This window comes from Thermobia domestica, chromosome 13, assembly GCF_964235325.1.
Source record: "Thermobia domestica chromosome 13, izTheDome1.hap1.1, whole genome shotgun sequence".
NCBI lineage: Eukaryota > Metazoa > Arthropoda > Insecta > Zygentoma > Lepismatidae > Thermobia > Thermobia domestica.
The window spans coordinates 179395338-179421903 of NC_137466.1; the positions used below are offsets into that span (position 1 = coordinate 179395338).

At 33.6% G+C, this 26566-nt stretch overlaps 2 protein-coding genes across 2 annotated transcripts in view; both read left to right on the forward strand.

The window, feature by feature from the left end:
• The window catches only part of LOC145667440 (serine protease inhibitor dipetalogastin-like), a 74911-nt gene extending 74043 nt beyond the window's left edge, over positions 1-868 (forward strand). Inside the window, exon 8 of the mRNA XM_081734920.1 lies at positions 784-868. Coding sequence (XP_081591046.1) covers positions 784-830 — 47 coding nt within the window. The 3' untranslated portion in view covers positions 831-868. The remainder of the gene's footprint in view (positions 1-783) is intronic.
• A 4651-nt stretch (positions 869-5519) lies between these two features.
• Positions 5520-26566, forward strand: part of LOC145667441 (serine protease inhibitor dipetalogastin-like) — a 36401-nt gene continuing 15354 nt past the window's right edge. Inside the window, exons 1-5 of the mRNA XM_081734921.1 lie at positions 5520-5938; positions 10584-10754; positions 16883-17032; positions 23304-23450; positions 25203-25361. Of these exons, the coding sequence (XP_081591047.1) occupies positions 5902-5938; positions 10584-10754; positions 16883-17032; positions 23304-23450; positions 25203-25361 (664 nt within the window). The 5' untranslated portion in view covers positions 5520-5901. The remainder of the gene's footprint in view (positions 5939-10583; positions 10755-16882; positions 17033-23303; positions 23451-25202; positions 25362-26566) is intronic.

A 26566-nucleotide genomic window follows, 5' to 3' on the forward strand; every position in this document is an offset into this window, starting at 1 on the left:
TGAGATTTTAAAGGGGACTGCAATCCCTGTCCTCAACTAGACTGACCAATGTCCAATGTAGGAAACCCTTGCCTTTCTTCACTTTCCTCTTCCGCCTACTATCACCCACGCCTTTGGCTGCTTAAATAGGGGCTAGCACCCTCTCACTAAAAAGTCTTTGGGGGGAGTATTTAGATGGTTTCTTTTGATGCAAAATAAATCACACTGGAAAAAATCATGTATTTGGAGTCGGACGAGAGTATGTTCAGGATCAAATTGTCGAATCTGTTCGTACTTTGTAGTGTTGTGTGGGTACGTGTGCCGGTCTTTGCTGTTCATTGGAATGGTTGCTGTAATTGCTTAATACGTGTCTGTTCCTGATATACGTGAAGTGACAATAAATTCTGTAACGTCTCTTTTGAATAAGCCATTTTCAAAAAGAACTTTAGAAGCAAACCTACTTGTGAGAAACATCGGAGGGCCGATTCCGACTCTCAATATGACGTAAGTAATTAGAAGTCAGAAACAAACATTTACAAGGAAGTTTAACCTCAACTTGTACGAACAGCATAAGTGGAAGGAGGCCCCGGAGAGTATTTCATCATATAACATTTTCGCTTCATTTTGGCCTATAGAATAGTGTTCTGTGGTCCGTGACCGCCATTTTCAGAACACCCGGCTAAAGAAAGTAAAGCTGACAAATTAATAAATACTTGTAATAGCATTAAAATGAAAATATAAGTGTTGTTAATAAAGTTTTATATAATATTTTGTTTTAATTTATGTACTTACTTTTATTTTCAGATCTCCAAATTCTTCATCTCGGAAAGTGTTTGAGAGAGAGTATGTAAGCAACAATTTTGTCGGAGTTCCAAGTTGTCAATAAAACATATAAAAACTATATCTTGTTTATCTTGTTTGATGCTGTTATTCAATACATATAAAAAGTCATTATAATAATTACAATAAATGTATATATACAAGTATTTATGGAGAAGTTATTTCTAGCGATTCTATGAAATTGAGACCACTTTTGTCTCAATGTTTGTTTTCTGTCTCAGGCCTTGAATTGAGCATCTAGCACACTGACAGTACATGTTTAAAACATCAAATAAAACTATATTCTTCCTAAGTGAAACAAAAACAAAGCATCATTGACATTTGATTGGAGTGGCGTATTTAGAGGGGGCTTCCAGGCTTAAGCCTTCCAAAATGTTATTTACTATATTAAAGTAAATGAAATATCTTGCAGAATTTTTACATTCCCAGGACTAAAGTTGGCAAATCCTCTCCCCAGAAATAAAATCGTAAATACGCCACTGTTTCAATGATTCCACTGGTCTACCACAAAAAACGTAGAGAAATCTCCCTAGTATACAGATGCGTCATTATACTATTTACCATTATGGAAAACTGAATCATTAAAAGATAGAACCTTAAACAAAGCGAAATAACATACGGAAAGCAGTCAAAAAGTTTCCGGAATTCTGTTGTGGCTCTTTATTATCACAATATAAATACACATTTGCTTAATCATCTTCAAAGTTGGAACCTTCGGAACACACACACACACTCATTCCACCCTCTTTTGGTATAGCTTAGCTCACGAATCTTTCTTCCGAAGCTCAGCCGCCGCGTTGGTTTTGATCTCTTCTGCGTTGAGAAAACGAAAAAGGCTCATTTTTAGCTTTGAGTAGAGCCAAACATGTGATGGTGCTAAACTGTTTTTAAGGCTATCAAACTCTCTGAATCAGATTTTAAGGCTATCAAACTCTCTGAATCAGATTTTAAGGCTTCAAAATCTCTGAATCATATTTTAAGGCTATCAAACTCTCTGAATTAGATTTTAAGGCTATTAAACTCTCTGAATCAGATTTTAAGACTATCAAACTCTCTGAATAAGATTTTAAGACTATCAAACTCTCTGAATCAGATTTTAAGACTATCAAACTCTCTGAATCAGATTTTAAGGCTATCGAACGGTCTGAATCAGATTATAAGGCTATCAAACTCTCTGAATCCCCCAATTTACAGATGAACATGATGTTTGCGCGTTATTCCATCTGCGAAATTGCACCAACTGATCACTACGCACTCTTGCGTTTAGCTACACTATTCACACACTGCCTGTTAAAACGTGTTCATACTTGTTAAATTTAGAATTAGGCAATCTATGGACTGTATTGCACAAGATTCATTGTACTTGCATCACAAATACCGGAACTACAACAACATTCCGGGAACATTTTGACTGCTCCTCACACAGTGTTACGAAGAATTACGTAAATAATTATTCGAATATACACTCGGGCACTTATTATTTATTCGAATAATAATTTCTTGATTCGAAATAAGAAAGTGTTTGAGTATTCTTTCTTGTGCTCGAATATTAGAGTGTGGAATGCCTGGCTGTCCTAATTTCGATGTTATTTTAATTTTTCCATCCAAGGAAGTCGTGGTGGGTGATAAAATATTTAAATAATACAGTATATTCTCTTTTACTTAATATTCAAGAAAGATAGAACAACACACATTTCTGTTCCTTTGTTGTGAATTTGATTCTTCTTGTTTCTTCTCACGTTATTTCTTCTCTCCAAATCTCTATTCATAGTAGCTATCGCGTCTCTTGCTAGTTTTCCTCTTTCTTTGCTACAAACGCAATATTATCTATAAATATTACTGTGCCAAAACAACTTTATGTTTGTATTTATTATTTCGTTTAGTTCTGGGCGCAGAATCCTTTTATTATTTCTTGTATATATTCACTTTGAAAAAAAAATTGTGTAAGTTCAGATCTATTTCCGCTTCCCCTTCTTCTTTACACCAAAAACTGTTCTTTGGTTCCTGTAGAGTTGATTTATTATTATTTTATTTTTGCAATCAACTCTCAAAAAAGTTCATTGTCCTGAACAAAATTCGTTCTAAGTCACCAAACGCTTTTTCAGTATCAATTATATATGCAGCGCTGGCTCTACCATATGTGTAACACGTGCATTTCCACGAGCCGGCAAGTTTATAGGGCGGACCAAAATCAATCATGTCACAACTATATTATTTAAAATAAATATTTCTTATTGGAAACAGACTTCATGATTACGGTAGTTAAATTTATTAAGCTGATCTTCTATTTGAACACTACATTCATAAATCATTTTTAGGTCGTATTAACTGAAGGTCACATGCATAATTGTTTGATTGTTGTGAAATACAAGAGCTCAATTCTCAAACAGAACGAGCATCTGTTCCATTCAGTTAGTTATCACAGTTTTGATAAGAAATTAGTCTTGCCTTCGTCACAAACGAGTTCCTTATAATTGAGGGTGAAAACAAGTTTTTTTTTTTTTTTAGTTTTTTAACAGATGTAGAACGAAAATAAAAAAAAAAACAAGATAAGAGAGCTAGTTGCACTGGAATTGCAAACTGATATGTTGAGATTGAATTTTATATATATATATATATATATATATATATATATATATATATATATATATATATATATATATATATATATATATATATATATGTATATAAATTACCATCTTTATTCTACAGGTGTGTTTGCTTTATATTTCACTAACATAGTACATTAGTGTTTAGTGCGAGTGTATTTTCCTCTTTATTGTTCATGTTGGAGTAGCACACTTAAAATCGTGGTTTTTAAGATTTATTGTTTCTTTAGAAAGGGGGCGGGCGGCAAACGATGTCACTGCACGGGACAGCAAATTGCCTAGGGCCGGCCCTGTACGTATATGTTAACTCGAAGAATTTGTTCAATATCTAATTACAATTTAGTATATCCTCTCCTGTGCTTTTTCGAGTTGTCAACCTAAATTGAACCTCCTTTAAATTATGTTTTATTTTAACTTCTATTCCTTGATCAATGACTTTACACGATTTTTTAAAATGCAAATGATACTAGTAATATCATCATGTAGCTCTCACTCTTTTGGGTTTCCTTTTCCTTTCGAGGATTGCGATTATGACTCTCATTTGAATTTTGTTTCTACTTGTCTTGTCATACACAATACATTTCATTTGGTTATTTAACTTTCCTTCTGAATTTGATGACTACCAACAACTAATGACATAAATAAGGAGGAATCTGGAGATTATAAACCCCCTCCCCTTATCTTCGGCCATTCATTCGGATTTTTTTAAAATATAGAACTCAAATATTTGTTTAAAAGAAAGGTCAGGAAAGACTTGTAAGAAAATTATTTCGCTGGTTAAATTAAAGTTTAGCGTCCATTTGGGCACTGAGGCTATATGAGACTTGGACCCACAGCTTAACATGAGATCCGAACTACATATGGCCATGAGGGAGCTCATGAAATTATTTCTCCACGAAAAAAAAAGAATACGAACTTTGCATATCTCATGTCATAACGATTTATCCATCATGTCAATTCTTTGCTATTCGTTCACATTCCTTCCTTTTATATATGCGTATATGCCAGGCTTAATTCGTGTCAGTAAGCTATATTACATTTCTTCAAGAAAGAAACTTTTACCAAAATTTCCCTCTTTAAGTCTAACGACTCAAAAGAAACACGTATTGATGTATGTACTGAAAAATGAAAGTGATCTTGTTCCTGGCCGCATGACGGTACCGTTTGAAATGAATTTTTGAACATATGTAGAAACGGATTGAGTTTGGTGTTAATTAAAATGCATATCCTAAGGGGTAGAAGAGGGGTTAAAATATATGACAGAAATAGATTATCTAACAAGTACATCGTGTTAGGAATATGAAATATTGTATATAAACTAATTATTAGAAACAAATAGAAAGGGCTCCAACCTTTTAGAAAACTCAGCTTCTAAAAGTAAGGAAGAAAGAATTAGGAATTTCTATATTTTCTTCAATATAGGAGTAACAAACATATATTTAAAATATTTTCTAAAAACATATTCTTTCCATGCGAAGAACTGACATTTCAACTAGTAGAGCAATAAAATGCTACATTTTTCTTTTTGTGTACCTAGGTTTATCTTTCACCCTGATTACCATAAGCGTAATGTTAGGTATTCTATAACCATGCCAGATTCAAGCAAACATGTTGGTCAAGATAACATTGAGCCTTCCCGATTGTGTGATGCCTGACTCGATACTAAGTAAGAGAGCACTAAAACGTTTCGGTGAATCGGATTCCAACTTGATCTTGAGATCCATGTCTCATATAGCCTCATATAGCGTCGTACTGAAAAAAGGACGCTAAACTTTAATGTAAAAACAAACAACTTCATTGAATTAGGTTCAGTAGCGTTTGAGCCATATATTACCAGAATTCCATAAACTTGTTTTGTTATTTGTAAGTTCAATTTCCAGCCACGTGCTTCCTCACTCTAATACTAGTAACACAGATTTGAATATATAATGAAATTGTCCTTCAGAAATTCCAACGCCATCACTGAAATGTATCACTTGCTTTAAGCTGTTGGACTACGTTTTATCGCATCCGGAGTTTTCACTGCTGGCAGGCGAAATTCCCCTTTTTAGATGTCAAAATTAGACTGAATTTTCCGTGCTACCTTTTCACCGTCATTTTACTTTGAGCAACACTTCCGTTGCATTGTAATGGGTACGAACGGACAAAGGCATAAGTGAGTTAGATAGCTGTTGGCATATGAGTGAGGCAATATATTGTATGAGATTTATTATACAGATTGTGTGACATTTCCCAACTCATGGAGTAATATTTCCTGCTTTAGACGTCATTCGCAAAAGCTTCCATTTTACTGGTTCATTATTGGATATAATGACTGAATGATTCCACTTGCAACTAGAATTTCAAACAGGGAACAAGTGTCTGTATGTTTATACATATCACAAAGGAATAAACAGAGGGAAACTAAGTTAAACGTTTAACTTAATTTTCCACTTCGTTTCTTTCTCTTAGTCTCATATAACGACGATCAGATATGACTATAATGAAGATTCTTATTTGTCTGTTACTAGGTAAGTACATTTTTTTTTTGTATCACCTAAGTATTGTTACATTGTTGTCAACCAGTGGCGTCTCTTCAGGGAAGTCATCAGTAAAAAAAAAAAAATACCCTAACAAGCTTAGGGAAAAAGGCTTTCCAAATGTGTAAACTTTTATTTCCTTAACTTCTGGCGAGAAAAAATATTTTTTTTACCGAAGCGACTTCCCTCACGAGCCACCACTCCTTGTCACAAAAGGAAAAGTTTTACTGTATTATATTTATCTCTTCTCTTTGTTCTGATAGTTCATCACTTTCAAACGGTGTATCTATAGTTTCCTATATTTAATTTTATCTTTGTTTCTACCCATTTTTTCTTTGTTTCTGTTTGTTTTCAAGACATGTTCTAACCAGCTTTTTAACACGTTGGCTGCCGTGTTGGGCCGATGGGCCCAACAGGGAACATTCCTACTGCGCCTCGTTGGTCCGATGGGACCAACATTGTAATATTGAGTTTATGACTCTATTCCCAGCCGTTGGCTCACAACTAAAGCTACTTATTCGTGCTTTGGGACCCACACGGCGCACGACAGTATAGCAGAACTAATGGCCTGTGAAAAATATTTTGCTTACTAACTTTATGGGAGGAGGATTATAGCAAGCAGTGAATATTTCAGTGAGAGTTACATAATACTGCATCAATGGCGCTTGGGGCCCAACTAGCTAATTTTGGACGGCAGTCGCTTTTTCAACACTTTCTTATTGCTTTCCACCAACTTTACTAACTTACATAATTGCTCACCATATCCATGAATACTTCCACTACTTCATAGCTTCCAACTAGATTCAGAGCCGGTATTTATGCATCACGAATATAAATCATGATAGGAATAGGCAACAAGCGTATTTCAGTTTAACGTCCCACGATTATGCCCTTTAGGCTAAGGGAGACGATTATGATGGAAGAACTGGTGGAATGAGAAAGTGAGAGGAAACGGAAGTACCGCGAGAAAACCCAAGGACACGATGTGGTCCACCACAAACGTACTTGTCCGAGGATCGAACCAAGGACCCCACGCGCCAGACGTAAGCGCTCTGCCATTGAGCCACCGTGCTCCCCAAGCGTAGGGCTATTTCAATAATTGCAATTTGGAGTTAACCGGTAGCTAAATCATAGGCGACAGAACCTTCATTCCGGAGCAGTATCGTCATATCAGATTTTGCCAGCGGAGAGGGGCAAGATTGTCCATCGATATAAGAATTTCACGTTTTCTTTTTCAGTATATTAGTATGCAATTTATTAAGGAATGTGTATTTCTCAAACTCAGGGGGCAATTCTCCCCACTGCCTTCCCCAAATGACGCCACAGTTTCTGAGGAGTATAATTGAATGAAAAGGCAGATCTCAAGGCGAACACAAATTTATTGACGCATCACGAAGAGGCGTAAGTTGAGTAAAGTAATGAAATTTGAGTAGGCTTATTTGTTATTCCAACGAGATATTTTGCAAATGTATCATCCTCAATATTAACAGGCAAAATTGTTCAAATGTAACAATACCTACTTGTTGAATATTGGAAGATAATGGCTCCAAAATTACTTGAACCTTAAATTGTTAACGGCGCTGAATATTTTTGCCATTTTTTTAAAATTAGAATTTTAATGAAGTGGTTTTACTGATTCCTTCAAGTCTACTCAAATGTTCCTTTCTTTTAGACTTCCAAACTATGCTCTTATGCATAAGTGTCGGAAGTCTTATCGAACAGGTCTGTCCGTCCACCAGTCTGTCGACATGTTATTAGAGCCAAAACTGTCAAAGATATCGAGATGCGGTTTTCCGCAATCGATTCAGCGTTTCAAGGATAGATTCCATCTCTTCCATTAACTCTCTATTCAAACCGGAAGTAGACAAATTAATCACTTCCCGTTTCAACACATATCTCCATAGAATAACATGGAAATATATAGCGACAAGCTGTTTTCTACATCAATTCAGGCTGTTAAAAGAACATAGAAAAATATCACAACCCGCAACACTCTACCAAAACCGGAACTGGTTGTAACTTACTACTACTTCCGGTCTCAATACTGATTTTCCTAAATCAAAAACGGTAAGAGGTATCGAGATGCTGTTTTTTGCAATCGATTCGGTTTTTCAAGAGTATGTTCTATCTTCTCTCTTAATCATCCATTCAAACCGGAAATGGTTTAAATTAACGACTTATGGTGTCAATCTTTATCACCACAGAACCAAGACAGTAAGTCATAGCAAGTAATGGCTTTCTGGTATGGCTTCAGCGTCCGAGGAACAGGTTATATCTTTGACCTTATTAATCTGTTGCAACTATTAGTTTTAGCTACTTGAAGTTTGAGTATTCAATTCCCATAGCTTGAAAGTCTGCTGTAGTTTTATACCGTGAAACGAAACTCACTAATCTCAAAATGAATTTGCATTATATGTGAATCTAAAGTTACTACTGTGTATCATAGAATTTAATTTGCACGAAGTAATGGACATTCTAATAGATTTGAAGAGTAAGTCAATAAAATTAAACCATTAAAATTCTAGCAAATTTCAAGGAAAACTGAAACATATCCCCCATATTAAAAAAATGAAATGAAATATTTTAGTTTAATATCCAAAGATTTAGGCTAAGGAAGATGCTTTCTTTAATGCTTCCTTCATTAAGCATTCGCTGTAAGCGTTGAATAATTGGGATAACATAACAATATCTTTGTCTGACTTCTCTCCCAATCTACACACTAGTGGTTTCTCCTTGGTTCAGGTGTAATTTCATTCTTTGTTCTGCGTACAGGCTACAAGTGAGTAGACGATCCTTCCTGTTAATCCGCGATTTTTTAAAAGTATTTCCAGAAATTTGATCTAATTAATCTGGTCGAAGTTTGATGAAGCACAAACACAACTCTTCGTTTACATCAGGATCTCATTCTGATATTATATCATCAACTAATGATCAAACCTTTCCAAAATCCAAATTTATCTTCCACCATTTCTTTTATGTTTATTTAGTAGGCTCGTAATAATCTTTAAAGTGTGGGAAATAAGGCTAATGCTTTTATGGTCAGTGCACTTTTGTTTGTTTTTCTTAAGTAGTGCAAAAATTGCAACATCTACAAAATCCTTTGGTCATTCTCCACTCAAGTAATTATTTTTAATAAGTCAGTATTTTCATTGCATTGTCTCCTAATCGCTTCAGCAAATCCGCTGGTATTCGTCGTCTCCAGTGGCCTTTCTACGTCTCATACCTTTGATGGCTTGTACTACTTCACTTTTCAATATAATGACTCCATTATCATCTTCATCTGCCTTTCTATCCTTCGACCATGATATCTCTTGGACGATTCTTCTGGTCTTATACGTAGATCCTTTATGTATTTCTCCCAGAGGTCAATGTCCACGTGGTCTTGTTGATATTCGATTCCAAATGTGCGTGTACTGTTGTTAGGCATATACTGCCACGTCTTTGAAGATCCATTATTCCTTCATATATCTTCCATGTACTTCTCTCTGTCTTGTGCCAGTTTCTCTTCTCAATTCAATTCATTATTTAACATTCTGTATTCTTTGATGTCCGTAGTTTCCGCCTTTCTATGTTATTCAAGTTTTTTAAGCATCTCTTCAGCTACCCTTTGTTTTCTCGGTGTTCTTTCCATCTGACTAATATTCTTATTGAGTGTATCTAGCAGAAATATCTTAACTTTTCCAGACTTATTTTCTACTCTGTCCACCATATCGATTGCACAGATTTTTTCTTGTATCTCCTCTTCTTCCTTACTGTTTATACTTCTTAGTCATTCTAAATTCTATTTCCGATTTTTCCTCCCATTTTTCTTGACTGACTTTATCCAGTTTTCCACTTTTACCAATAGAAGATTATGGCTCGAATCAATGTCTGCTCCTAGTAGTGTCTTCACGTTTTGTAAACTTTCCCTGAAACAATACTTGACAAGAATATATTCGATTTGGTAGCGTCTTTTATCTCCTGGACTTTTCCGCATGTACAGCTTCGCTTTTCTTTTATAAAGTCATGTATTTGTCCCCACCATATCATGTTGCCTGCAAAGTCGATAAACATCTGGTCTCGTGCGTTTCTTCTACTTAGCCCAAACATAAAGCATATTTGGCTATGTATAATATCATTAATATAGGGTGACCCAAAAGAAGGTATACAGACCAGCATCGATCAAGTATGACATTTTAAACTTATTAAGATAGTGCATTTATTTGCTTCGGTCTGTTCCGAGCTTCATGTATAAGTAAAAAGAAATTAAGAGCAAATAATGAAGAAACAAAGTTAACCTGTATGGATAATAATAAGTAAATGATATAAAATGTCATGAGTCGATCAGTACATGACTGTATACCTACTTTCGGGTCACCCGTAGGTATACCCGAAATCATAAAAAATGTGACACTCCTATCGTTGGAAAATCGATCTAAACGAGACCTGAAATGTCGCTGCTCTCCTTCTATTCGTCCATTTTCTTTTCTTTTTCTTTCTTAGCAAGAAGGGGTTCAGTAACGTTGAACTGGGTATAATGATAGCTGTCTTATCGTCCCAAAGAAGAGAGATCAAATTATCTATTTCCCTATGTTATTCCGTACACGTTTTAGTACCGTAATATAACATTTTATGCTAATCTTCTGCACATTTCCAGTTACTGTTGCTGTGAATTCTAGAAGTGTCCCAGGGAGACGTAACCATATGCATCGGCCTGGTTGTGACTTAACCAAAGAAGACAGAACAATTTCTCCTGTTTGCGGAGAAAGAAGCAGACGAACATTTGGAAATGAATGGCTACTCAACTGTACTAGCAGATATCCTTCAGGTATAGTATAAGCACATTTAAATTTTATCTATGGATTATTAAAATTATCAATCTCTGTAAAATGTACGAGAGTGAACGAGCACATTGGAAAAAAGCATGGGAAGCCTGTTTACTGTGAAACACTTTTGGATATTTCTCTAGTATGATGCATGTCTCTACAATAAACTATAGAATATAAGAATCAAGATGAATAATTTTAAAAAATGAAATGAAATGAAATGAAAGTTTGAGTTTTACGTCCCACGGTTATGCCGGTGACGCTAAAGGAGACGGTGATGATGAGCAATGAATTAAATGGTGGAATGAAGAAAGTGGGAGGAAACGGGAGAACCCCGAGGAAACCCACGCACACGGTGTTTGTCCAGCACAAAGTTCACTTGGCGAGAGCAGGGTTTGAACCTGGGACCCCATACACCAGAGGTAAATGAATAACTTAAGTATGAGTCTCAGTTTTCTAGCTCAATTTTTTTCAACCTTTAGCAATAGTGGTTCTATTAATAGGTTACTCAACATTGATGTTTGAGTTAAAATGTTTACGTTTGCAAATGTATTTTCATGAGATGGAATCAGTGATGAAAATTTTCCGGAAAATTTTGAAACGGAAAATTTTCCGATTCATAAAAACATACTCCACTTATTCCTACATCGTTGTTTAGCCGTGATGTGAGGTGGAAACTTTTCTTCTATATTTTTCCGGAAAATTTTCCGTTCTTAACAAATATCAGTGATCAAGTAACAGTTCCTCAGTATTCATAAAATTGATTGAAATCATGTATAAAAATGTTAAAAAGTGAAAGATCGTTTAAAGAATCTGAAAAGTTTCATGGCTCAGACAATTTTCAGTACTATGTTGGAACAAGTGAAACAATTTTTCATGAATCGAAGAATTGTCTGTCCTGTACAGTGATGAAAATTTTCCGGAAAATTTTGAAACGGAAAATTTTCCGATTCATAAAAACATACTCCACTTATTCCTACATCGTTGTTTAGCCGTGATGTGAGGTGGAAAATTTTCTTCTATATTTTTCCGGAAAATTTTCCGTTCTTAACAAATATCAGTGATCAAGTAACAATTCGTCAGTATTCATAAAATTGATTGAATTGTGTATAGAAATGTTAAAAATTGAAAGACCGTTTAAAGAATCTGAAAAGTTTCATGGCTCAGACAATTTTCAGTACTATGTAGGAACGAGTGAAACAATTATCATGAATCGAAGAATTGTCTGTCCTGTACAGCGATGAAAATTCTCCGGAAAATTTTGAACGGAAAATTTTCCGATTCATAAAAACATACTCCACGTATTCATATATCGTTGTTTAGCCGTGATGTGAGGTGGAAAATTTTCTTCTATATTTTTCCGGAAAATTTTCCGTTCTTAACAAATATCAGTGATCAAGTAACAGTTCCTCAGTGTTCATAAAATTGATTGAAATCATGTATAAAAATGTTAAAAAGTAAAAGATCGTTTAAAGAATCTGAAAATTTTCATGGCTCAGACAATTTTCAGTACTATGTAGGAACAAATGAAACAATGTTTCATAAATCGGAATATTTTGTGTCTTGTATGGAAAAATTGAAGAACTTTTTATGAGTCGGAAAATTTTCAACATTTTGAAGCAAAAAGTAAAACAACTTTTTGTGAATTGGAAAGTTTTATTGCTCTGTAGAAACAAATGTAAGGAATTTTCATGAATCGGAAAATTTTCATCACGATGTAGAAGCAAGTGAAAACACTTTTCATAATCCGGACAGTTTTGGATATTATGTATAGTGATGTTAGGTGGAAAATTTTCCACTACATCCACTTGTTTCTACATCGTGATGAAAATTTTCCCATCTGTGAAAATCCCTTTCACTTGTCTCTATAGAGCAATGAAACTTTCCGCTTCACAAAAAGTTGTTTTACTTTTTGCTTCAAAATGATGAAAATTTTCCGACTCATAAAAAGTTCTTCAATTTTTCCATATAAGACAGAAAATATTTCGATTCATGAAAAATTGATTAACTTGTTCCTACATACTACTGAAAATTGTCTGAGCGATGAAAATTTTCAGATTCTTTAAACGATCTTTCACTTTTTTTACATTTCTGTACATGAATTCAAAAAATGTTATGGTTGCTGAGGAATTGTTACTTGATTACTGATATTTTTTTAGAACGGAAAATTTTCCGGAAAAATATAGCGGAAAATTTTCCACCTCACATCACTAGATGGAATGTCTTGAGGTGACTTCTAAAACAAAGGAGAGTATTATTTATTAATTTCCAGTGTTCTAAAATATTCGGTATACTTTCACCGTATGTTTCATATATGTTCCATCATATATTCCGTCTACATACAAGGGTATTTCCAAAAGTTTACGGTCTGATATTGTAACAAGCCGTTTATGGCATATACGTAGGAGTTTCAACTCTCTAGCTATTTCATTCATTGGAGGAAGATGTTTGAATCAGCCACTTTGTATTGAGGTCGCACACAGCACAAAAATGCACCAGTTCACATAGATATTCTTACCAAGGCTTCAATGAAAGATCGCAACTTCGAAAAGATTCAGTATCCACCTTAGAGCTCAGTACAGAGTCTTGACAACAACAGTCGTGTGGACTTGAGCATTATCATGCAGTACGTGAACTCATTGCACAAGGACTGATTCAAGTGACTCCCTGCAACAAACTGAAGTAGCTAGACAGTTGAAAGTAATGCACTATTTCTTCTATAGATGGCACTATATATATCATGAATGGCTTATTACAAGCGGCATGATACTTAAATGTCAAGCCGGTAACTTTTGGAAACACCTTTGTATGTTCCCTTATTGGTGGGAATCTTCCTCTATGAACTGAATGAACTTTCGCGCGGAAATAATTAATTAAATACCGTGACTTGTTAATATTGATTTGAAGGATAGTTACTTATACAGGCTTATTGAAATTAAAATTTCCTTGATATGTGGATATTAAAACGTGTGTGGTTTAGATATTGTTCAACACGCACTGGTTACTAAAAATAAAATCTCATTAATAGAGTAGTATAAATGTTGATGTCAATTATTGTAAACCAGTTTGTTGAAAAATTGCAAATATGATTAAATTATGTATGAGATAATATTTGATTATGATTATTGATTATCGGCAACTTAAGCATTTTAGATGGGCTCTGTTTGCAGTTAATAAAAACAATTGCATATAGGAAAAGAATTACGCGATGAGATCGTAATTAATTAGTTTCCTGAGGAGAATTTTTTGTCTGTTGGGCTCTCCTCGTTTTCTGTGACTAATGGTGCACTAGATCCATGGTTCGATTCCCATTTTAAACTACAAGTCTCGTCCTTGTTAACCTCGCTGCTGACGTAGGACTTAATTACAAATCAATCCATAAATCAAATCTCGTCAGTTCCAAACAACGCCTCGAACAATCTAACTTAGCTCAAGTTCCCAGACTTATTCATATACAGTGACAAAAAATTTAGTCCTGACTGGCTGGAGAGAACAGTCTATACAGGCACGGAAGGATTTCTGCTCAACCCGGGATGAATCTTTCGTTCGTCCGTGTCGAACACTTGTTGAGGAGTAGACCTCATACCATACCGGGGCAGTATATGCGAACTGTTACCAAAAATGCGATTGGTACTGACGGGGAACGTATGTGAACGGGAGGTTTGGACGGAGAATCTCTCTAACATACAAATATTGCAACCTCTAGACAAAGTGAAAGGGGACCCAAAAGCATGATTGGCCATAAAAAAATAGACAACTCCTGTACTGGATGTAACTCATCCCAGGTTCAATGTCTTTGACATCAGTAGCCTATAGACAGTTACCTCTTGCACCATTCCTTTCCACTGTTACCAGCACGAAACACGCCTCTTTTCCAGCTATGATTGTGAAATTGCCCTTGGCACACAGGTCACAGTTTGATGTTTGCCTGTTATCGACGGGCTATTTACAATACATGGTTCTAAGACAAAATATTATAAACATGGCTATAATACTCGTTACGGCACCCTTAGACAGTGTTACTTAGCCAATCTCTCAATGTATACAATGTTAGCCTGTAACTACTCGCCAGGCCAGGGGCGGATCCAGGGGGGGGGGCGATCGAGGTGATTCCCCAGAAGAGGAAACTTTTTTGTTATTTTATATTTAAAGAAAACCCATCCCAGAGTTTGGAACTCTTAAAAGTAGCTCTAAGTGGCAGTACAACCCACCGCCCCCCAGAAGTCCGTCCTGGATCCGCCCCTGCGCCAGGCTATAAGTTGAATCACAATATATATAAAATGTAGTATAGTTTTGGATCTTTAACATATTGAAAGGTATTTTCTGTGGAATCGAGTGACAATTCGTCCATGAAAGTTTATATGTTATATTTCCCTTTGAACTGAAACGACCAAATACACATAGGCAAATTTGCTTTGAAACTCTTTAATGACGAAACCATTTCTTACGAGTTGTTTCACACAGAGTGACCATACTAGTAACGAGGAAGTTTTAGTATTTGAAACAATGTATTTGTTTATGTTAATTTAGTTTATACAATGATGCCATGTCATGTCATATTCCATTTTTACGCCAAATGTACCATGTACTTTCTCTTGGAAGTGGAACGTCAATTCATCCAACGAACAATTCGGTAGTAGTTGTAACATGTATATTCCTAACTTCAACTATTCTAGACAGTTAGTTACATATTTGTCCTAATTTCGTCAAAATGGGATTATTGAACTGCTTAAGACCTAATTTACTCCATGAATTTTCAATTATAACTCGCAAAATAAAATAGATTTAAACTTATGTATTTTCGAATACTTTTCAACATTTACCTTATATTTTCACAAAATCCCTTCTTTATAAATTGAATCTACATCATTCATAATGGATTCCTTGTCTTGTCTTCTTCACCATTAACAGTATTTTTAATTAATAGGTAATCACCCTTATTGGCCAAGTATGCTATCATTGTGTGGAACTTGAATTACTTATTCGAAAATTGAATTACTTGGATTAAAAATTGTAAAAAAAAAAGTTTACAAACGGCGGATGACGCTATTTGCATTTTTGCCGGACTTTCGAGTCGAATTGACTGTAACATATATTAAAGAAAATGTAATAGAGTAAAAATTGTAATTGTGCAAATTCAAGATCAGGAAAAACAGTTTGTCAAAGTCAGGTAAATGTATAGTCACAATAGGGTGTAATAATAGTCAAAATCATGAAGGAGTTCCAACAGGAAGAAGAGGGCCAGTTACTCTGATGGTCAGGGTGTAAAAGTTGGAAAAAGAGAAAAATAAATGAAATGAAGACGTGCAAAGTAGTTGTAGATGAATGTAGGTGTTTTCAAGAGTATTTGTAAAAGTGTATAAAAATTGTACGATGAGAAACGTTCACTTTATCCACTTCCTCTTCTGCATCTCACTTTAAGAGATATTAACACTATCACATGCACCGCGGAACTTTCAGAGCATACCTTATTTCTGCCTAATGGATTCTTTGTGTATTATATTTTAACTGCATAGAAAAATCTGTCTGGCCACAAAACTTAACAAAATAAATGTACAGGTCTGGAAATAAAAGAAAATGATGTCTTCGGTACCGGACCATTGTCCATAACAACATTTACATATTTATTCAGAAAAAAAATGAAATGAAATCTTTAAGTTTTACGTCCCACGGTTATGCCGGTTAGGCTAAAGGAGACGGTGATAATGAGAGATGAGTGAAATGGTGGAATGAAGAAAGTGGGAGGAAACGGGAGAACCCCGAGAAAACCCACGAGCACGGTGTTTGTCCACCACAAAGTTGACTTGGCGGGGGCCGGGATCGAACCCGGGACCCCAAGCACCAGAGGTGAACGCTCTACCACTGAGCCACCGCGCCCCCCCATATTTATTCAGATTATCGTTACATAGTGTAATGGATGAAATCATAGTTTATTTCAACACTTTATTAGTTGATAGGGAAAACCACGGTATTTCACGCACTACTATTTTTTTTAAAAAGAGCGAATGTATCTTAACTACTAATCATACGAAGTTATTTTAAAATTTTGTGCCTGTCAAAGCAAATTGAAAGCTGACATATGTGCATATGCTAATACAGTACTTGTATTTCATTTTTTCCCTCTCCACAGAAAACTTCATCGAAGGGCCTTGTGAAGAAAACTATGAGTTTGATCCCTGTCACTATTCATGGCAATACCAGAAACAAGTCTGTGGTGTAAATAATAAGACTTACCAAAACATTTGGGCTCTCAAGTGTGACGAAAGGAAATTAGGAGAAGGTATGTATTGCACTTGAGCTTTCTCATATACATTTCTAGGAATACGAGTTTGAGGGCAATAATTAACCCCTGAATATGATGTCAATCTCATTTCTTATGCATTTTTTCAAAATCTTATAGAAACCAAAGAAAACTTATAAAATGTTGAATAGAATGTACTTTGCAAATGAAGTAGACACCTGTTCACTGAAGTAGTGGCGTGTACTTTTGAAGTGTTTAAAACTATTCAATTGAATTTTATTACCTTAATAAAATCCACAGGAAATCATCGTGGCGATATGAGCCTTTTCGAGACATGTCAGAATACATTAACAAGATTATCTGAGTTTTGATCGCCGATATAGGAGTGTGCTCCCTTACTCTTTTCTTCTTAATTCTGTGTCGTTCTGTGTGTGAAATAGATACAATATGTTTTTTTTTTAATATACATTTTGTGTTAGATAATTATGTATACTAAGAATTATAAAATTGTTCAACATGAAATAAAATCTCTTTGACTACATAGTGTCCCACAATCTGTGTATAAATTCTAACAACTCACCTTTCAAGTAATGTTGATTAAATTCTACAGAAAGCTACCGTATGATTCAAAGTTTTACTTAGTAAGATAATTCTGCTCAAATCTACTTTTATGTGTATAGTAAAGTCAAAATTGACAAATCACTTTTCCTTATGGGAAATTGATGTTAAATGTTTTGTGGACAAACTGTTGAAGTAAAATGGGTAAAATATCACAAGAAGATCCTACAAGGTTTAAGGGTTTGGTCTACTGAGTCACATTCTAGAAATACATTTATTGCCCTTCGTAAAGGTAAAATTTTTGAAGTACGTATTACCTTATAAGAGATTTATCAAGATGTTTTTTAATGCTCTGGAAAAGATCCAATAGACTCATCTACATTTCCCCAATAGACAAAACTTTAAAATCTTTACTTTATGTATACACACATCACTCGTACAAAATTTCATTGTTTTACTATAACTGATGTCCTCAGTGAGATGAAGCAATATCGTAGTTAGAAATGCAAAAGAAGCAGTTATTTTTTGGATGAATGTTTCTCCCATAAGAAAAACAAGTCTTTTTTTAAGGAAAGACTTAAATTTTCATTGGCTCTTTATATCTTTCGTATTCAAGAACCACTTTTATTTACCTGTAGTATGTTACAATTAAGAAAGTACGTTTCCAACATTCAGTACTTGTGAGTCCTATGGTCAGTTCGGGCCTAGTTGTTTTGATTGGTTTCAAACTGGCATTGTGTAGTTACCAGTAACTGCAAGTTATGCAATCCATCATATCATAATTGTGTATTTGGTTACCTAACCATCCTATGGAAGTTATACATCTTGATATATGTTTAATAGTTACCTACATTCAAGCTGGCATTCAAGAAAAATCACAATAAATCAAGAAATATCTACAAAATCATTCTTGTTCTAGTGTAAAATTTTGCTTACATCTCCTTCTTCGTTGGGAAACACTTTGTCCTGAGCTTCAGATATCCTGTTAGAACCTAATGACATCAGTTTACAAAATTAAAGCCAAAAACAACTATTTTGTGTATAATATTAGTTTATCACGGTAATAAAATTTCATCACTCACAGAACTCATTCTTTCTCTTGTTGTATTGTGTCAAAATGTGTGAAATAAGAAAACTGTAGAGAGTTTTGAACTTTTTTCCCCTCGAATTTTACCAGCCTCAATAAATGTTATATATGTTGTCGTTATAATGAAGTTTTCTGTTTATTCATAAAATTTTAAGTGATAGATTTGTCCCACGAAATCTAATACATTTTCAGATTAGTGATTGCTAACACTATTACACATTTTACTAAAACATTTTTGTTATTGAACATTAATCTAATAGTTCTAAAGACAATTGTTGAAACTAGAAATACTACTACTTCCATCAATTTTAGCATTTTCTTTCCTATCGAATGACCTATTTTCTTTGCTTCTTAGCTTTTGGATGAAAACATCCATTATATTTCAATCAAAAATTTTTTGTAGGCCTTATATCTGGAAAACTACATATAGTATAGCCTAACCCAAAGTATCACTTAACTCAGTATGATGTGCTTATTCTGTAGAAAATACGAAAACTCGATTTATTGGCCGTTCAAAAAATTTGTGGCCCCTGATACGAAGCTAATTATTGGCCAAGATCGCAAGCTCTTAATCCATTTTTAGAATCTTTCCTAAAATTCTTGGGCAAGATCGCAATCTTTTGATCAATTTTTTTTATCATTCCTAAAATTCTTGTTTTTAGAATTTTCCTTAATAATGCAGTAATTAAATGTTTTTTCGTGTTACAATGGGAAGTGAAGAGTAAAACATACGGTTATCTCTCCACTAAAATCGAAATATTAAAAAAAAGCAATATTTTCCAGGCAGAAAAGCAAAGGGGAAAATTTTAGTTTTTTTCCCTCCCTAGCCTTTTCATCTCTATTCGTGATTATGTTTTGAATTTTTAATATCATCTCTTATGAGAGACTTTTTTATGTAGTGTTAATCTCTCTGTATACAGAAGAAGTGGATTTGAACATAAATGCTTCACTAGAATAAAACTCGGAAAGTTAACTTTGGGATGATTTGATGGAATTAACACACGAATAATGGAATAGTCTCTCGCCATAGCAGAGAGAAAAACTTTTAGTTTGTGTCATTTTATTATCTTATAAATGGTCAAATAACGCAATCACAAATAAAACTGAACCTGTTTACATGCTTCTTGATATCGTTGGTTTTATGTGACTAAAGATAAAATGTATGAAATAGTGAAATTTCATCAATTTATATAATTAAACTAAATCTTTTGTGTATGTTTCAATCTTTTTTAGTCATAAATAATTAACAATATTATGCATCATGAGAACTTGTTTAAGCTTTTATTGCATTTTAGAAATTTTTAGTTTAGCTGATTGTTAGTCTGAAAGGAAAACATCCTAAATGATCCTTTCAAACCAAACGATGGCTTCTTTGTCAGCACACGAAGTTAAACTAATAGTGACATATTTTGTTTCAGATAAGGTCTATCATTGAAACAGTTTTAATTTTAATGTTCATGTAATTCATGTAACTTTGAGCTAGCATTAACGAAATATTGTAATATTATAGGAGATAAGTACATACCATTTTTTTTAAGTAATCCGATGCAGAGAAATAAGTTAAGGATTTTTTGCTAAATTTTACCCAAGCAGAGAGAAAGAAAACAATTTAAACACAGTATTAACCCCTATGTAAAGAATTTTTCCGAGATTTGTTTCTTTAAGTGACTTTTTTTTTTACTAAATGGATATGATATAAAAGAAGTGCACATCATGAAAATAGTTTCAGAAGATGTTTAATTCTCAAGCAGTAGATCTAAATAATTTCAATTTGTAATTTTCAGGATTATTAATTTGAAAAAAATCAGAAAATTAATGTATTTAAATAAAAATATGAAACATCTTGCTTCATATAGTTGTTGAATGACAAACAATTGAATCTACTCGATTATTTCTTTTTAAATGTAAACTATCAGTGCTTTCACTTTATCAAAATTGAAAAATACCATACTGAAATCCACAATAAAATGATCAAATAGATCAAAGTAAAAGCTAACAAAAAGTGAAGAAAAAGAATTGTTAAAGTTATCATTTTTAAGCTGAGAATAATAGAACTAATTTTGCGAATTTATGAAAAAACTCATCTAGGCTATTGTCGATAGTTATCGTAATAATCCCATGTACAAATGGACTTATCGATTGTTGTAAATATTGCGTGTCATAAGTGATATAGGCCTATATCAGTGGTTAACCTAATTAATTCCTATTACGAACCCCATTTTATCACACCCTCTTGCCAGCGACACCTTTATAATTTCTGGTTTGTAATAAGCTTGTGTGGGATTTTTAATAAAGCTATTCCAGAGATTTCACGATATCCATCTATTTCTATAATAGTAGAATCCATTTATTGTATATAGTGGATACAGTAACTTCCTTACAAGCGAATGGATTAAAATCAAATTCGGTCAGTTCCTTCATATTACAAATATCGAATCCGACCTGTCATACTGTTTCAAAATGAAGGCCATTTAAAAAAAAATTTAAAACTTCGTAGCTCCCTTAATTTTAGTAATATGATAAAAAAAAGTGATTATTAATTTTAGTTTAAAAAAAAACTTGGTCAGTTATTAAAAAGTTATTGAGTATTTTAAATGACTTGATAATGTATGTCACTAAGATTAAACTGGAAATTGCCGCACTAGTGAAATCACACCATGTTCAGGTATCTCATTAGCTTTCAATTTTAGTTGTGTTTCAATATGCAGATTTTGTTAAATTTGTGTTTTTCTGGTATTTCAATATGCAGTTCTCATTATTTCATATCGTACCTCTTTCATTTAAATTGATTTTTAAATAACTCTGCGTCTGTTGAAAATGTTTAGTAGACGTATTTTTTGTTGTTGTTCTTAACAGTATATATATATATATATATATATATATATATATATATATATATATATATATATATATATATATATATATATATATCAAAACAAAATTCAAAATAATATTTAAAAATATTTTCCGGTAAGTAGATTCTAATTATATTTATCTCTTCCGCTTATTATCGCGACCCCCCATGAAACTCTCTCGCGACCTTCAAGTTGAGAAACCCTGACCTATATCAATACTTTCTATTTATTAACGATATTTCTTTCGCATTTTCCTTCGTTAAATGTTAGACCTTTAGGGCATACTAATATGGTGTTCCCTTTTAATGCATAACGTATACAACGTTATTTTTGGGGACAAAATTAATCTTTCGTTAAACGCGGGAACATAAAATAATTGAGGTTACATTGTATCTTGAAAAAAAAAAAGAGAGAGAGGAAACAACGTGTGTTTTGGCAATGATGAATAACGTGTGAAGAGTGATTCTGAAATTACGAAAAATCTGTTATAAAGTTTAAATGAAAGGAAACAAACATTATTATTATTATTATTATTATTATTATTATTATTATTATTATTATTATTATTATTATTATTATTATTATTATTATTATTATTATTATTATTATTATTATTATTATTAGCTATTATTATTGTTAATTGTTGGAGTAATAGTAATAACTAGAGACCGGATGTTTAGGCACTAAAAATTTTAAAAATAGGCAGTAAAATAGGCACTAAAATGTAGCTCGAAATAATGAAGATAAATACTCAATACCATTAAAAAATATATTCAAGTCATAAATAATGCTCAAAGAATATAGAAACATACTTCTTTGTCAATATCTTCTTTTATTGTATATATAAAAACGAAGCTTGTTATGGATTTCATATATACTGGGTGAACCTGGAAGATGTGCACATACTTCGGGAGGTGATTCGTGACATCGAAAGAATACAAAAAGTCCTCTTGCATGTTATGGAATTCTGCGTCGTATACGAGTGACAAGGGGGGCAACTTGGAATCGAAAATCGAATCCTGACAATTGGAGCGAGACATAAAAGTGTGTAGGTACTTTGGGAGGTGATTCGTGACATTCAAGAGGACTTTTTGTCTTCTTTTCACGTCACGAATCACCTCCCAACGTATGTGCACATCTATCTGTTCCGCTCCAATTGTCAGGATTCGATTTTCGATTCCAAGTTGGCACCCCTGTCACTCGTACACGACGCAGAATTCCACATGCAACAGGACTTTTTGTCTTCTTTTCATGTCACGAATCACCTCCCAATGTATGTGTACATCTGTCTGTTCCATTCCAATTGTCAAGATTCGATTTTCGATTCCAAGTTGGCATCACTATCACCCGCACACGACACGGAATTCGACAAACTACAAGAGAACTTTCTTGTCTTTTTTTGATTCCATTAATCACCTCGGATGTGCACATCTTTGAAGTTCACCCTGTGTATATATTGCAACGTACCACGTGCTTGTGTTTACAAACACCTAATATACGTATATATGTATGTATTATTTATGTTATATAAATTATATATTTTCCCAATGAAGGCTCATTTTGAAGAAAATGCATAAAATAGGCAACATTAGGCACTAAAGCAATTATTTAGGCAGTAAAAATCGAAATAGGCAAAATAGGCAAAATAAAATTGGCTTAAATCGAAGGTATAACGCCCTATATAAACTTTAAAATGTTATTTTTGATCATATCTTTAATGTTACAGAATAGGCATTTTGCCTAACATCCGGTCTCTAGTAATAACATAAATTATCAAGTAGTATTAACTTGGTTTAAAATAATATTCCAGAGATTGAAATACAGAATGAAGATGAATGTCTATGTAAGTACAACGTCCTGTACCAGCCAGTGTGCACAAGTCAAGGCATTACATACGCTAACGAAGAAGCTGTTGAGTGCTACAATTTAAAACACGCCACAAACTTCTTCTCCCCGAGTAAGTATCCAAAATTTATGTAATTTTTTTTTTTTTTTTTTTTTGCTTAATTACGTATAGCAAAGCACATACAACTCGAGAGTACAGCCGCATTCAAAATATCTTTAACTTCTGTAAAAGATTGTACACTGTTTCAATTTCTATAAAAGATTGTAAATTTTTAAACTTCTATAAAATATTGTAAAATTTATATATATTTAAGCAAGCCCGTATTCAGGGAAGGGAATTGGAAGTCAGAAAGATGGTTTAAATTTTAAAGCAGATATTACTTTATTACTTGGGAGTAGAGGAATGCTACTCCGAAATATCTCACCAGACTATTGTTTACGACCCACACAGAAAACTGATCTGTACTGACAGTGGCGCCGTAAATTTGCAGGACCATTGCTCCCAATGGTAAAGGACAGCAGTGAGACAATTTATTATTCTATTCGCTATAGTACTACTTGACTGATCGAACAGAGAATCCAGCTAAAGTTGCAATTACAATTGCAATCCTGCTAATTTTGGCACATTACCATCACTTCTTGCTGGTGCTGCAATTTTCAGAAAGAACAATGTATTTTAGGAATAAACATAAATAAGAAAAATTACTTTCACAGAAATATCAGAGGCTATCATGATCGTTGTCATAACACGGAAAACTCAACAATTAGAAAAGTGTGTTCTTAAAATATTGGATTTAATATTAACATTTAATTTCCCTGTTTACTTACAGTACTCCAGAACGTAGTTCTAAATATGTGGTAATCATCATGTAATATCAAAAATTATTGATACCAGACACGTGGTCAAATGCACCATTTAAGAGGCCTCATCCTGGCAAAATTAAAATACCGTTATTTTACAGTGATTATGTGATATCTTCAAATAGATAAAAGATAATTGAAATGTGGAACAGAAGCGCCCTAGACAATACCATTTTAATGAGATACCATTATCATGACTCACTTATTTGCTTTCGATTTCGAGCCATTTTGAAAGCGGCATTTATTTTCGCGTTTCTAAATGGCTGAAAACGGAAAGCCATTAGGTGACTTGTGATAACGGTACCTCACGCAAAATAATATTGTCTAGGGCGCTCTTGTTCCACATTTCAATTATATTTTATCTATTTGAAGATATCACATAATTACTGTAAAATTAGTGGTATTTTAATTCCGCCGGGATAAGTGTAGAATGCGTGGATGAATATGTAAAACTCATATTGCATTGCTCTGCTTTTCGTCACTGCTTACACGCTAATTTCAAATTCCTTGCCGCTTCTGTTCTCCAAACTTTGCATTTTTTTTCTCATTCGTTCACTTTTTAAATTATGTGTGTGTGTGGGGGGGGGAAGTAGAGTTTTGTTAGAATAGCTTGGTCTGATTATCACCCATAAATGATAAATTGACATCTTGACAGTTCAGTAAAAGAAGTGGGCAGTGGAAAGTAGACTGTTTCGTTTGAAAATGTCTTATACTCCAGCTTTGTAAAAGAACTTGTTTTAGAAAGAAAAAATACATACAAGATAAAAGTATTTAAATCGTTAATTAATACAATTGAGAGGTGGCTATTGTGGCATTCTTTAAGTAACCTTTTCCCAACACTTCAGACATTTTATCTATTTTAGTTTGTATTTCACCTAATTTAGTGAGAAAAACTAAATTTAGAGATGTTGGGTTCTTCAAACTCCAGTGACTACAGTTCAAGTAAGTGCACATATCCTTAACTTTTACTCATGTCATCTTTTTTTCTTTTCTTTATTTACAGAAATTAATGTTGTAACTGAGGGTGAGTGCTCCAACAACATCTTCGATGTCGATCCATGTGACAGAGAACGGTCATTTGCCTCTGAAACCGTCTGTGGCTCCAATGGTGTCACTTACCTCAGTGTTGAAGAAGTTCGGTGCCTCCGCCCTCAAAATCCTGGTAATTATCATAAAGCCAATATCTTTATATTATATTGTCATTGACCATCATAATTATTCTCCCATCACTGGGCGTAGATTTAAAAGTGTCCGTGCTGTACAATCTTTAGTTAATACCTCTGGTTTGACGTAAAACTTGCTTTCTTTAATACAAAGTTTCCGGTATACGAAAGAAGATCTGAGTTTTAAAGCTGTGTTTTATCTCTAAATTTTGACTTAAATGAAATAATTATAGATGATGATCAGTGGATGTAAACTCAGCTGTAAGATATAATATTTTTGTCTCTTAATAGCAGCACACTGTTGATGGAACATTGTTGTTAAGAAAGCCAACTAATACTACAGATGGTAGAACTAAATGAGTAACATAACTTTTTTTTCTTTAATTTTAAGAAAATGTTATTTCAGGCACATTGATTTCTACTTTATACTACATAGGATTCTTTTCCAAGATGGTATTTCCGTAACCCACTTCAACAACTTCGAGACTTAGGACTACAAGCCACTCCCCAACCTGTTCCATAAATACACATTCTATCTCTAACAACCATATAAATATAACAACACACTCTACTTTCTGTGAGATAACTATGTATATACTAAGGCTCCCTAATACTAACTAGACCGTTTATCTTTTTAATTATCTCTAGCATTATTCTCTCCTCAATTTTTGCTAACATAAATTCGTTGAGTTTTAGTTTCACCCAACTAAACAATGGTTACTTTTTCTTGTTGTTCTTTAATGGTGTTCCTGTTTGTTGGTCTCTCAGTCCATTGATCTCTCTCTCTCTCTCTCTCTCTCTCTATATATATATATATATATATATATATATATATATATATATATGGAACCCACACTTTAGGTTTGAAATAAACTGACTTCTTCAAATGTATTTGATCATTCCTTATTTAGTGAAAGTTACTTTCTGTGTCACGTAAATTTAATAATTATACATTAAATTTAATTTAAGCAATATTAAAATTATATATTCACAGTGAAATCTCCCTTGACGGACATCTCTCAATGACTGATAATTCTATCTAAATAGACAGATATTTTCGTCCTAGCAAAAAGTACTTATATATGTATTATTACGGGTTACAAATATATACCCTATTAGAGACACTATCAGATACGAACACGAACAACACTATTCTTTTCACTTCCAATGTTTGTAACTTCTTAATAACGGACATGATTTATTC